The sequence below is a fragment of the Nerophis lumbriciformis genome, linkage group LG29 (genome assembly GCF_033978685.3).
Source record: "Nerophis lumbriciformis linkage group LG29, RoL_Nlum_v2.1, whole genome shotgun sequence".
NCBI lineage: Eukaryota > Metazoa > Chordata > Actinopteri > Syngnathiformes > Syngnathidae > Nerophis > Nerophis lumbriciformis.
In genome coordinates this window covers 34,972,501-34,985,430 of record NC_084576.2, presented here as the reverse complement: position 1 = coordinate 34,985,430, position 12,930 = coordinate 34,972,501, and the positions used below count along the sequence as shown (strand labels likewise).

Below are 12,930 nucleotides of genomic sequence, written 5' to 3'. Positions count from 1 at the left end.
AAAAAGCAGATACAAGCAAAAATTCTATGCAATGGAATATATCCTTTATCAAGAACAGATTTGTGGAGTGATATCAAGAATTAGATGTTGGTGGCCTTACCAGACGTATCAAACTATTGTTCTCCAGACACCATTTTACAGGACAAAACATGGGAAAGCATGGAAGTCTACACCTTCTTTGTGTGTGGCTGGGTCAAGGACATTGGTATCAACACTCTCCTGGATGAATATGTATCGTTTTTGCTCAGGTAAGGTTGTATTTCATGATTTAACTTCACGTCTACAGCCATGTTTGTTGTTGTTGTTGTTTACGAGTGTGTTTCACCCATCTTTATCAAAAGCATTGTCAACATTGTGTACGTGCTGAAAGATTCTTTTATGATTGTTTATCAAAATATAACTATAGATGTCAACATTGTGTATGTGCTGAAAGATTTATTTATGATTGTTTATCAAAATATAACTATAGATGTTGTCGGAGGCAGATATTTACATATATCCGAATTTAAGTTGTACTTTCATTTCTTAGTCATATTTGAAAACAGCTCGTGTTTTCCATTTCTTCTCTTGATGCTCTGTCAGCAAGTAAACTGTGTGTGTTAACCTTGAGTTCTTTGGAATGTGTTTTGACTAGCATTTGTTTTGTCTACAGAGATGGGACGAGAGAGAGGGTGGTGGGATCGGGAAGACAGACCATTTTGGGAGGCGAAATAGAATGTTCTAGGGTTAGACTGGTCTCAATCAATGTATATTGGCAAAGCTTTGAGAATATACAACAAAATACCTATTCTGTCTCTGGTGGTTTTTCAACTCAGCTTTAAGTGTCGGAAAGAACTTGGGAGCGAATTGTGACTTGAATTCCCTGGGAGGAACAACTGGTCCAAAACGCAACATGTCAACAAATGTTACTTTAAAAGAACAGTAATGTGACTCAATAATATGTTAATAAGAATTCCTGCCTAACAAATTACTTTCCATACATAAATAAGAATAACGTAGCAAATCATTACAGTGAATGTGCATGGTTGTTCATTAAAAAAGTGACAAATCTGCCAACAAACTACTCAAACAACTATGTAAACATTGTCAGTGTGTGCAATGACACCACCTCACCACTGGGTGGCGACACATGATGTGGTTATGTACCTAAAGTGCATGGAGTCTTCAACCTCACAAATGTTCCGTTAAAGCATACTTGCCAACCCTCCCGGATTTTCCGGGAGACTCCCGAAATTCAGCGCCTCTCCCGAAAACCTCCCGGGACAAATTTTCTCCCGAAAATCTCCCGAAATTCAGGCGGAGCTGGAGGCCACGCCCCCTCCAGCTCCATGCGGACCTGAGTGACGTGTTGACAGCCTGTTGTACATGCATATGTGACCCACCCATAATGTGTCACATTTTTGTGTTGATTTATTTAGTTTATTTTGTGGTTTGAATTCGTTTTTTGGAGCTGTCATTACACATTTATCAGTATTCACATTGGTCAGTAGGGGGCAGTAGGGCGTTTCTTCCCAATTGAATGCTATCACCTGCAGACCGGAAGTGTCTTGTCATTCTGATGAGCGCGACCAGTCTGTGAACAATTGAGACGTCCCGTGTGCTTTTTCCTCCTGTATAACAGGTTAGTTTTGGTGAATCAACTCACTGAATAATATCCATGTGATCTTTATAAGTTTAAGTACACATTCTGATGGTGGAGCCTAACTCTAAAGTGTTTGTGAGTTGTAGTTTGTATTTGTGAATGAATCCAGTGCACAGCTGCAGTAATCAATACAAAATGGAGACGTGAGTGCGCAATGTTTATATAGGAACTTCTGATCCTAATTCAGACTCCCAAATTAGAGCTTCCGTTTTCTTATTGATTTTATCATGTATATTTGTATAATGTGTGTGTTCTGAAATAGTGACAGAATAGAACAAGGATGGACAATTCAACCCTTAACTCAACAATGAGTAGAGGAATGTTATGCGTGTGTATATGTGTAAATAAATGAACACTGAAATTCAAGTATTTCTTTTATTTATTCATATATATATATAATAAAATCTATATGTATATATATATATATAGCTAGAATTCACTGAAAGTCAAGTATTTCTTATATATATATATATATACATATATATCTTAACCCCGCCCCCCACCTCCCGAAATTGGAGGTCTCAAGGTTGGCAAGTATGCGTTAAAGGCAACATTATAAACATCATACAAAATTAATATCTATGGATAGATCTGAAACTGCTAAAAGTTTTGAAGCTATTTAAAAAAAAAAAATCATGATTTACTTCTAATACTTTTTTTTTGAGCATGTGTGTTTTGTTCCAAAAAGGATGCATCAAAATGAATGATTGACCTATTGATGACCTCATTTTAACTATTACACTTATATAAAAAGGTTATATCTCTGGAGTGGTCTTGTAGCTGTTGAAATATGTTCAAGTTTTACAAAAAAAAAGTTACTTGACACTTTTTTGAGCGCGTCCGTTTTTCGTCGCTTAGTTTTTCAATGAATGGACTCCAAGGTCGAACATGCTGCAGATCTGACATGCAGGCCGATATCGACCCTGACTTGTTTTGTTTATGGTTCATTCCGTATCACAACATGTAGTGACTTCCTGTTCGCTGCTAAGTGACCTTCAAAATAAAAGCAGGACAACTTACAAATGGCGGCCATTTGTTTGTTTATTTGTATTGTCAGCCGAAAGAAGAGAGAAATGTGAAAGCGTAGTCGTAGTAGTCAAGAAATGACAGCAGCAGAAATGCATATTTACGTCATCCGGTACAAAAAGTAGCAAGTTAAAGCAGTTTCACACTTTTTCTGTGGTGCGATTCACATGCAGGGTGTCTTGAAAAGACCATTTATGCTGACGCAAAGAAACGTCTCTGTTAATAATGAATTATTTAGACGAGTACACTCACTGGCCACCTCATTAAATACTATTTGGATGGCAATTCAAGAGAAAGTGCTTTGTTGACGCAAAGAGGTAGAAGAGAAGTGTTGTGTGGCAAAACATCCAGCAGAGGGCGCTGTCTCACATTGTCCAGCAGGAATTTACTCTTTTAAACACTGGATTCTAAATAGGTTTCATAAATAAGACATTAATTTTAGTACTTTTTTTGTATCTTTTTTTAGATCATTTATATCGGCGCATCCATCATTCGCGGATTATTTTTAAGAAATATATGTATTTACATTCTGGGCGTCGTAATCATCTGTCAAAAGCTTCTTTTGACACAATTTATGCAACTCATTTTTTTGCGTTACGAATTCTGTGAACTGAATTTTTTTTTCACATCAAATTATGCCGACAATTTAATTGAAAAAGTGTTAGCAAAATGCGTGTTTTATAATTCATAGTATAAAAAATGTTCCGCTTCAAAAAGCAAGATGAAGCAGCCAATGAGGTGTCAGGTTTGAAGTCACGTGACACGGGTCTGACTGCTTTAATGGTGTTTTGTCGCCCACTTACCCGCCTTTTTTATGCTGTGTCACGTGACATCTAACTTGACATCTCATTGGCTGATTGTTAGACTTTGATTGCTTCAGTCTTCATCTACCGGAAGTGAGTCTTACTTTTTGAAACAGAACATTTTTTGACACTGAATTTTTTACTTTTTTTACACACACTTTTACACAGAATTTTCTTTTCAAAGAAAAAATGAATGCATGATTTGATGTAAAATAAATTCAGTCCACAAAATTCAAACACCGAAAATTGAGTTACATAAATTCAGTGTCAAAAAACACTTTCATAATAAAAGACACACATTAACCTCCATACTTCAGTCTACATTTACAGGAAGTGAGACTTTACTTTTTGAAGCAGAACATTTTTTGACACTGAATTTTTATACACTGAATTTTTTTTACTCTGAATTTTTTTTTTTCAAAAAAATTGTCATAATTTGATGTAAAAAAAGAAAATTCAGTTCACAAAATTCAAATGCAAAAAAATTGAGTTACATAAATTCAGTGTCAAAAAGCACTTTCATAATAAAAGACACACATTAACCTCCATACTTCAGTCTACATTTACAGGAAGTGAGACTTGCCTTTTGAAGCAGAAATTTTTTTGACACTGAATTTTTATACGCTGAAATTTTTTACTCAGAATTTTTTTTTTCAAAAAAATTGTCATAATTTGATGTAAAAAAAGGAAATTCAGTTCACAAAATTCAAATTGAGTTACATAAATTCAGTGTCAAAAAACACTTTCATAATAAAAGACACACATTAACATCCACACTTCAGTCTTCATTTACAGGAAGTGAGTCTTACTTTTTGAAACAGAACGTTTTTTGACACTGAATTTTTTAGCACTGAATTTTTATACACTCAAATCTAACTTTTTTTTTTTTTTACACTCAATTTTTTTTTCCAAAGAAATTGTCATCATAATTTGATGTAAAAAAAAAAAAAATTCAGTTCCAAAAATTCAAACGCAAAAATAAATTCAGTGTCAAAAAACACGTTCATAATAAAGCTACACATTAACATCCACACTTCAGTCTTCATTGACAGGAAGTGAGTCTTACTTTTTGAAACAGAACATTTTTTGACACTGAATTTTTATACAGTGAAATGTTTTACACTTTTTTTTTTTTTTACACTGAATTTTGATACACTGACATTTTTTACTCTGAATTTTTTTTTTCAAAAAAATTGTCATAATTTGATGTAAAAAAAAAAGAAAATTCAGTTCACAAAATTCAAATTGAGTTACATAAATTCAGTGTCAAAAAACACTTTCATAATAAAAGACACACATTAACATCCACACTTCAGTCTTCATTTACAGGAAGTGAGTCTTACTTTTTGAAACAGAACGTTTTTTGACACTGAATTTTTTAGCACTGAATTTTTATACACTCAAATCTAACTTTTTTTTTTTTACACTAAATTTTTTTTTCAAAGAAATTGTCATAATTTGATGTAAAAAAAATAAAAAAAATTCAGTTCCAAAAATTCAAACGCAAAAATAAATTCAGTGTCAAAAAACACTTTCATAATAAAGCTACACATTAACATCCACACTTTAGTCTTCATTGACAGGAAGTGAGTCTTACTTTTTGAAACAGAACATTTTTTGACACAGAATTTTTATACAGTGAAATGTTTTACACTTTTTTTTTTTACACTGAATTTTGATACACTGACATTTTTTACTCAGAATTTTTTTTTTCTAAAAAATTGTCTTCATAATTTGATGTAAAAAAAAGAAAATTCAGTTCACAAAATTCAAATGCAAAAAAATTGAGTTACATAAATTCAATGTCAAAAAACACTTTCATAATAAAAGACACACATTAACATCCACACTTCAGTCTTCATTTACAGGAAGTGAGTCTTACTTTTTGAAGCAGAACATTTTTTGACACTGAATTTTTATACACTGAAATTTTTTACTCAGAATTTTTTTTTTTTTAAAAATTGTCATCGTAATTTGATGTAAAAAAAGAAAATTCAGTTCACAAAATTCAAATTGAGTTACATAAATTGAGTGTCAAAAAACACTTTCATAATAAAAGACACACATTAACATCCACACTTCAGTCTTCATTTACAGGAAGTGAGTCTTACTTTTTGAAACAGAACGTTTTTTGACACTGAATTTTTTAGCACTGAATTTTTATACACTCAAATCTAACTTTTTTTTTTTTACACTAAATTTTTTTTCCAAAGAAATTGTCATAATTTGATGTAAAAAAAATAAAAAAAATTCAGTTCCAAAAATTCAAACGCAAAAATAAATTCAGTGTCAAAAAACACTTTCATAATAAAGCTACACATTAACATCCACACTTTAGTCTTCATTGACAGGAAGTGAGTCTTACTTTTTGAAACAGAACATTTTTTGACACAGAATTTTTATACAGTGAAATGTTTTACACTTTTTTTTTTTTACACTGAATTTTGATACACTGACATTTTTTACTCAGAATTTTTTTTTTCTAAAAAATTGTCTTCATAATTTGATGTAAAAAAAAGAAAATTCAGTTCACAAAATTCAAATGCAAAAAAATTGAGTTACATAAATTCAGTGTCAAAAAACACTTTCATAATAAAAGACACATTAACATCCATACTTCAGTCTTCATTTACAGGAAGTGAGTCTTACTTTTTGAAACTTTCACACTGAATTTTTAAACACTTAAATTTTAATGTATACAAAATTCAGTGTAAAAATATTCAAACTGATTTTTTTAAACATGCATTTTGCCAACATTTTTTTTCTTTCTATAAAATGGTCAAACCTGCTCGCAGTGATGTCAATCCTTGGTGGTCCTTGGAACCCTAACCACAGTGAAGGACTGTCACGTCAACATCACAAACAAACACTGACTCATGTCAACATAAGTGGTTGTCAACATAACAAAAAAGCTGCCATTGCTTGCATGTTCATTTGAGACTTTGGGCGACATTTGTCTACATGTTGTTTACATTAGTGTTGTTTACATTAGTGTTGTCTATATGTTGTTTACATTAGTGTTGTCTATATGTTGTTTACATTAGTGTTGTCTATATGTTGTTTACATTAGTGTTGTCTATATGTTGTTTACATTAGTGTTGTCTATATGTTGTTTACATTAGTGTTGTCTACATGTTATTTACATTAGTGTTGTCTACATGTTGTTTACATTAGTGTTGTTTACAGAATACAACTTCAAAATAGATTTATCACACGTGTGAATGTGTATTGATCACAAATCTGCCTGCATAATTAAAATAAGTGCTGCTGATTGATTGGGAAATGACTTAATTACACTCATGAATGTTGATGAATGACTATGACATCATTGATGAATGACTATGACATCATTGTTTATTAGTGCTGCCCAACATTTCATTTTTTAACACTTTTGATGAAACACAACAAGTTACTTGCATCATTTAAATGACTGCTAGTGTTGTCAAACAATTCATTTTGAAATCACTTTCATTGAAATTACTCACGTGCATCATTTCAATTAGTACAGTTGAATAAATAAAATGATGTAAATACTAGTATAGCACTTTTCTACCTTCAAGGTACTCAAAGACACTATTTACACATTCACACACACACATTCACACACACTGACACCATGCAAGGCGCTAACCACCAGCCATCAGGAGCAAGGGTGAAGTGTCTTGCTCAAGGACACAACGGACGTGACGCGGTTGGTAGAAGGTGGGGATCGAACCAGGAACCCTCAGGTTGCTGGCACGGCCACTCTCCCAGCAGCGCCAAATCAAATGAACATTATTTGTATTGTCAGAATGGAAGCCTCAAAGTGTGTGTCCCATGTTGTAGTTGTGGTAGAATGCAAGTTTATACCACCATGCTTTTATTTTGAAGCCTCCTTTGCACTGAACAGGAAGTCACTGTGTGCACATTTTAATGACGCCTTACTAGTTAGGCTAACCTCCTCCAACCTTTGAGGGCAAAGCTCCGAACTATGGGAGACCGGGCTTTCTGCTCCGCCGCTCTCCCTGACCACCTGAGGGTACCACAGACTGTGGATGCTTTTTAAAAAAGGCTGAAAAACCCTTCTTTAAAAAAAAACAAAAAACATTTTTTTAGATATGTGTGCTAGTTCTAGCTATAAGGCTGTTGTAGTTCTTATTTTATTTTTACTATTTATTTTACTTGTTGGGGGCATCTATTAGTGGTGCTAGCGTTGTTGTTTTGTTTTTGTTTTTTTAAATGCACTGTAGCACTTGGAGGTTGTTTGCTCAATGTAAAGTACTTTTACAAATAAAATCTATTATTATTATTATTACAATACTACGACATACCATATTTTCCGGGCTATTGAAGACACATTTTTGAAGGAATAAATATATTTACATATATTAGCCGCAGATATATAACGGTACCAAAGGTTTTCTGAGTGTTTATTTACATACCTTAATTGTTTCCAAACAGTGTCTGCAACAAGACAGTAAAACGGCTGATCAAACAAAACAGAAGTCAACAAGCTGTGCAAGCTAGCTCTCTAAACAGACTCAATAACTCCACGGTGACATTTTGGTGAATTTACCAAACAATACATTGTAAGTTAATAATACTAACACAGACACTCGTAAACGTGTTAGCATATTAGCTAATGCTAGCTTGATCATATTACAATAGCACATACAAATATGCATGAAAAGACTCCTACACACATCACACACTTTAGTACGCATGAATTGTTTTAGTTATATTGTAAAATTTACAATTGTTGCTCAAAGTGATGAGTGAAGAATCCTTTTGGGCAGAATTGCTACAGCATACTTCTGGTTCAAAGGAACCAAACAGGAAATACATTTTCAACCTGCATCACGCGCAGTGAGTGAACTCGTCCAGAAGATGGCGCCACAGCACAAACAACAACACACCTTTTCAGTGAAAATGTTGTCCATTACTTAACATTAAGGCCGTTTTTGAAGAAAAATCCATGAATAATCTGCACTGTTTTGTAAGCCGCAGGGGTTAAAGCGTAAAAAATAGTGTAAAGTGATTTAGAGGAGCTGGACAGCAGCAATAAACAGTGAAGATGGAAAAGAGTAATGTGAGGTTGTGATTGTGTGGTGAAGACATGAATATATAAAGCACATGGAGTCTTCACAAGGCTGAGAGGTCACATGAACGTTACAAAATAAACATTTCACTTCTGCCGAGAAGACAAAAAAAAAAGCAAGTCTTCCCTCAAGGCTTCCTCTGGTCCTGGTCTTCCAAGTCCAAGTTGTCCAGGAGCGTGTGCTTCTCCTCCTCCTCCTCCTCCTCTGGCACCAGACTCACAGCCTTCAGTTGAAACATGGGCCTGAAGAGGTGCAACAAAACAGCCTTCAGTTGAAACATGGGCCTGAAGAGGTGCAACAAAACAGCCTTCAGTTGAAACATGGGCCTGAAGAGAGTGCAACAAAACATCCTTTAGTTGAAACATGGGCCTGAAGAGAGTGCAACAAAACATCCTTCAGTTGAAACATGGGCCTGAAGAGGTGCAACAAAACAGCCTTCAGTTGAAACATGGGCCTGAAGAGAGTGCAACAAAACATCCTTCAGTTGAAACATGGGCCTGAAGAGAGTGCAACAAAACATCCTTCAGTTGAAACATGGGCCTGAAGAGAGTGCAACAAAAAAGGTATGAAATGCAACTACACTATATTGCCAAAAGTATTTGTCCACCTGGCTTGACTCACATATGAAGTTGAAGTGCCATCCCATTCCTAACCCATAGGGTTCAATATGACCTTTTGCAGCTATTACAGCTTCAACTCTTCTGGGAAGGCTGTCCACAATGTTGCAGAGTGTCTTTATAGCAATTTTCCACCATTCTTCCAAAAGCACATTGGTGAGGTCACACAGAAGGCCTGGCTCTCAGTCTCCCTTCTAATTCATCCCAAAGGTGTTCTATGGGGTTCAGGTCAGGACTCTGTGCAGGCCAGTCAAGTTCATCCACACCAGACTCTGTCATCCATGTCTTTATGGACCTTGCTTTATCAGTCATGTTGGAAGAGGAAGGGGCCCGCTCCAAACTGTTCCCACAAGATTTGGAGCATGGAATTGTCCAAAATGTGTTGGCATCCTGGAGCTTTCAAAGTTCATTTCACTGGAACTAAGGGGTTAAGCCCAAGTCCTGAAAAACAACCCCACACCATAATTCCTCCTCCACCAAATGTCACACTCAGCACAATGCAGTGAGAAATGTAGCGTTCTCCTGGCAACCTCCACACCCAGACTGGTCCATCAGATTGCCAGATGGAAAAGTGTGATTCATCAGTCCAGAGAAGGCTTCTCCACTGCTCTTAGAGTCCAGTGGTGATATCCTTTACACCACTGCATCCCACGCTTTGCATTGGACTTGGTGATGTATGGCTTAGATGCAGCTGCCCGGCCATGGAAACCCATTCCATGACGCTCTCTGCGTACTGTACGTGGGCTAATTGGAAGGTGACATTGGACAGTTTGGAGCTGTGTAGCAAGTGACTGTGCAGAAAGTCTTTGCACTATGGCCTACCACTTGGTTGCTGTTGTTCCCAAACTCTTCACTTTTCTTAGAATAAAGTTGACTTTGGAATATTTAGGAGCGAGGAAATGTCAGGACTGGATTTGTTGCACAGGTGGCATCCTGACAGTTCCATGCTGGAAATCACTGAGAGCGGCCCATTCTTTCACAGAAACAGTCTCCATGCCTAAGTGCTTGATTTGATACACCGGGCCAAGTGATTAGTGATTGGATGTCTGGACACCATACTTACAGCAACATAGTGTATCATGTCAAATAGTTGCCCTTTCACATATTTGTCATTACTGTACTATTGTGTTCTATAGGATTTAGGACATGAAAATAAGATGGACTCTCAATATTAGTTAGCAGAAATATTGAACATGTCGAAGGGCAACTTTTCCCCAATTGGAAAAACTGGGTTGCTTGGTTTGTTTTGTTGCCATGGCAATTGTAAGAATGTTTCAACACGTCTGGACGTCCTATTTCATGCTTTTTGATGCCACTTAAATGTCTTCATTTCTCAAAATCTCCTGAAAGACTTCCCAATGGCAGCCTGAATGACCAGGAGGAGTACTTACCTGGGTTCACAGGCGGGCAAGAACAAGTCCAGGATCTTGACGATGACGGCCGAGCCCACCACGCCGATGACCACCACACACATGACCAGGAAGAAGAGGGGCAGTGACTGGGCACAGAAGTGTCGCAGACGCTCCCGGAAGTCATCCACCCAGCGACACATGGCCTGACACACACACACACACACATGGACATCACTCTTACACACTCTTACTTAATGCCAAGAAACATTCAGCACAACAACAATGTTTTGGTCTTTTGTCAGGAAAAAAATAACAAAATTGAAAGTGAATTGTTGAATAGTTTGTGTAGACTAAAGTTGTGGTGTTCCATACCCACACCTAAGACTCTGCACCATTCTCTACACTTACACCATCAGTACAATAGAGCTTTATTGTCATTATTACAGTGAACAGGTTCAAAGAACAACAAAATTGGAGCAGATCCCCTAAGGTGCATACACACTCATTTAGTCATAGAAATAGTAAAAAAGAAGATATCTATATATATATATACAGCTGTATGAACAATATACGACAAATCATCTCAAACCACAACAAAACAACTGCAAATGAGCCGTCGGCCCCCGGACAGAGCGACTCCAAAACCAACAAAGGTTGCAACTGTCGAAAGAAACCTGATTGCCCTCTCAACGGGGGGTGCTTACAAACATCAGTTGTCTACCAATCTAAGGTAACACGCAAGGACATTAACACATCCGACACATATGTAGGATTAACCGAGGGAGAATTCAAAACCAGATGGAACAATCACAAGGCTTCTTTCAGGAACAAAAACCTGCGAAATACCACAGAACTCAGCAAACACATTTGGGACCTCAAAGACAATAATGTTGAATATTCAATAACATGGCAAATTCTTGCATCCAGCACACCTTACAATAGTGGTAATAAAAGATGCAACCTATGCTTGAAAGAGAAACTGTTTATTATTTACCGTCCAGACCTGTCATCCCTCAACAAGCGCAGCGAAATTGTAACAACATGCCGCCACAGACGGAAACACCTCCTAGGTAACACATGAGCCAATCACCACGCCCCTACACCAGCCTGTACCCACCCACTCTGTGCCCTATATAAACCATGGTATGTGAATGCTCCCATTAAAATCTCCTGATGATTGAGGGAACCCCTCATGAAACAGGCCTGTAGAGATGAAGTAGTCTTGTGATTTTTTTTCCCACACATACATATATTGCGCTCTACTACGGTATCGAGCACTATTTTTTGGATAACCTTATTAAGACTATATATATATATATATATATATATATATATATATATATATATATATATATATATATATATATATATATATATATATATATATATATATATATATGTCGGCTAGTTCTAGCTATTAGGCTGTTCTACTTCTTTTTTTTTTTTACTATTTATTTTACTTGTTGGGGGCAGCTATTTGTGGTTTTAGCGTTGTTGTTTTGTTTTGTTTTTTCTGTTATTTTAAATGCACTGTAGCACTTTGAGGTTGTTTGCTCAATGAAAAGTGCTTTTACAAATAAAATATATTTTTATTATTCAACTTTTACAAGTGTTTTGATCAATACTGGAAGTCACTTGCTCACCGAATAGGAGAGAAATTCTTTGGGTGAAGTCTCCACTGGAGTCTGCTCAGGTTGTCCCAGGTCTTCTGCGTCTTCATAGCTGGCATCATGCAGGACATCAGGGTCCATGCGCAGCGGCGTTTCCGGGAGTTTCCCCGGTGCGGCGATTTCTTCTTGCGTGGTCTCCGAGTGTTTGAGAGCGTACTGGCTGGTGGTCTGGGACATCATTTGCTCCTCTGCTGATGGAAACACATACTATACATTACCTTTTGCACTATATTCATTTATATTATTATGTGTTGTCAACTTTGTACTTTTTTATGTCATTGCCTGAAATAAATAAATAAATGACTTTTTTTTTTTAAATGAAAGAATGACATGTTCATGCTGCGACGAAGGTAGGAGCCCACCTTTCTGATGGTTGGCGGGATGTGTGACCACCACGTCGTGCTCTCTGGACAGCCTGAAGATGTCACTGTGTCCCATGGGGTAGGTGTTGGTGTACTGGGCCAGCTTCTGGAAGTCTGGGCTCAGCAGTATTTTCACCTCACACATATCAGGCTGCTGCACCTGCACAACACAAACAACGTTAAGCTCGGCTTCTTCCTACGCCTTTTCGGACGTGTTAGAATGTAAACATGTTTGAAACATCACTATGTTGTCATTTTCTTTTTTTACTCATTGTTGTGGCTTTCTTTCTCCTCTTTTTTGACGTGTCCAAAATGAATAAATAGATACTTACAATACAATTAATTCTCAGGCTCCACAATTAATCCTTTTGTGATCTGGA

General features: G+C 36.4%; 1 protein-coding gene across 2 annotated transcripts in view; it reads right to left on the bottom strand.

The window, feature by feature from the left end:
- Nucleotides 1–8,162: 8,162 nt before the first annotated feature.
- The window catches only part of ginm1 (glycoprotein integral membrane 1), a 12,622-nt gene continuing 7,854 nt past the window's right edge, over nucleotides 8,163–12,930 (bottom strand). The window contains exons 5-8 of one of the 2 annotated variants that reach the window (XM_061924422.1): nucleotides 12,551–12,710; nucleotides 12,162–12,379; nucleotides 10,558–10,721; nucleotides 8,163–8,791 (exon numbers count right to left, since the gene is read on the bottom strand). In XM_061924422.1, coding sequence (XP_061780406.1) covers nucleotides 8,677–8,791; nucleotides 10,558–10,721; nucleotides 12,162–12,379; nucleotides 12,551–12,710 — 657 coding nt within the window. In that variant the 3' untranslated portion in view covers nucleotides 8,163–8,676. The remainder of the gene's footprint in view (nucleotides 8,792–10,557; nucleotides 10,722–12,161; nucleotides 12,380–12,550; nucleotides 12,711–12,930) is intronic. The other variant, XM_061924423.1, reaches the window with a different exon arrangement.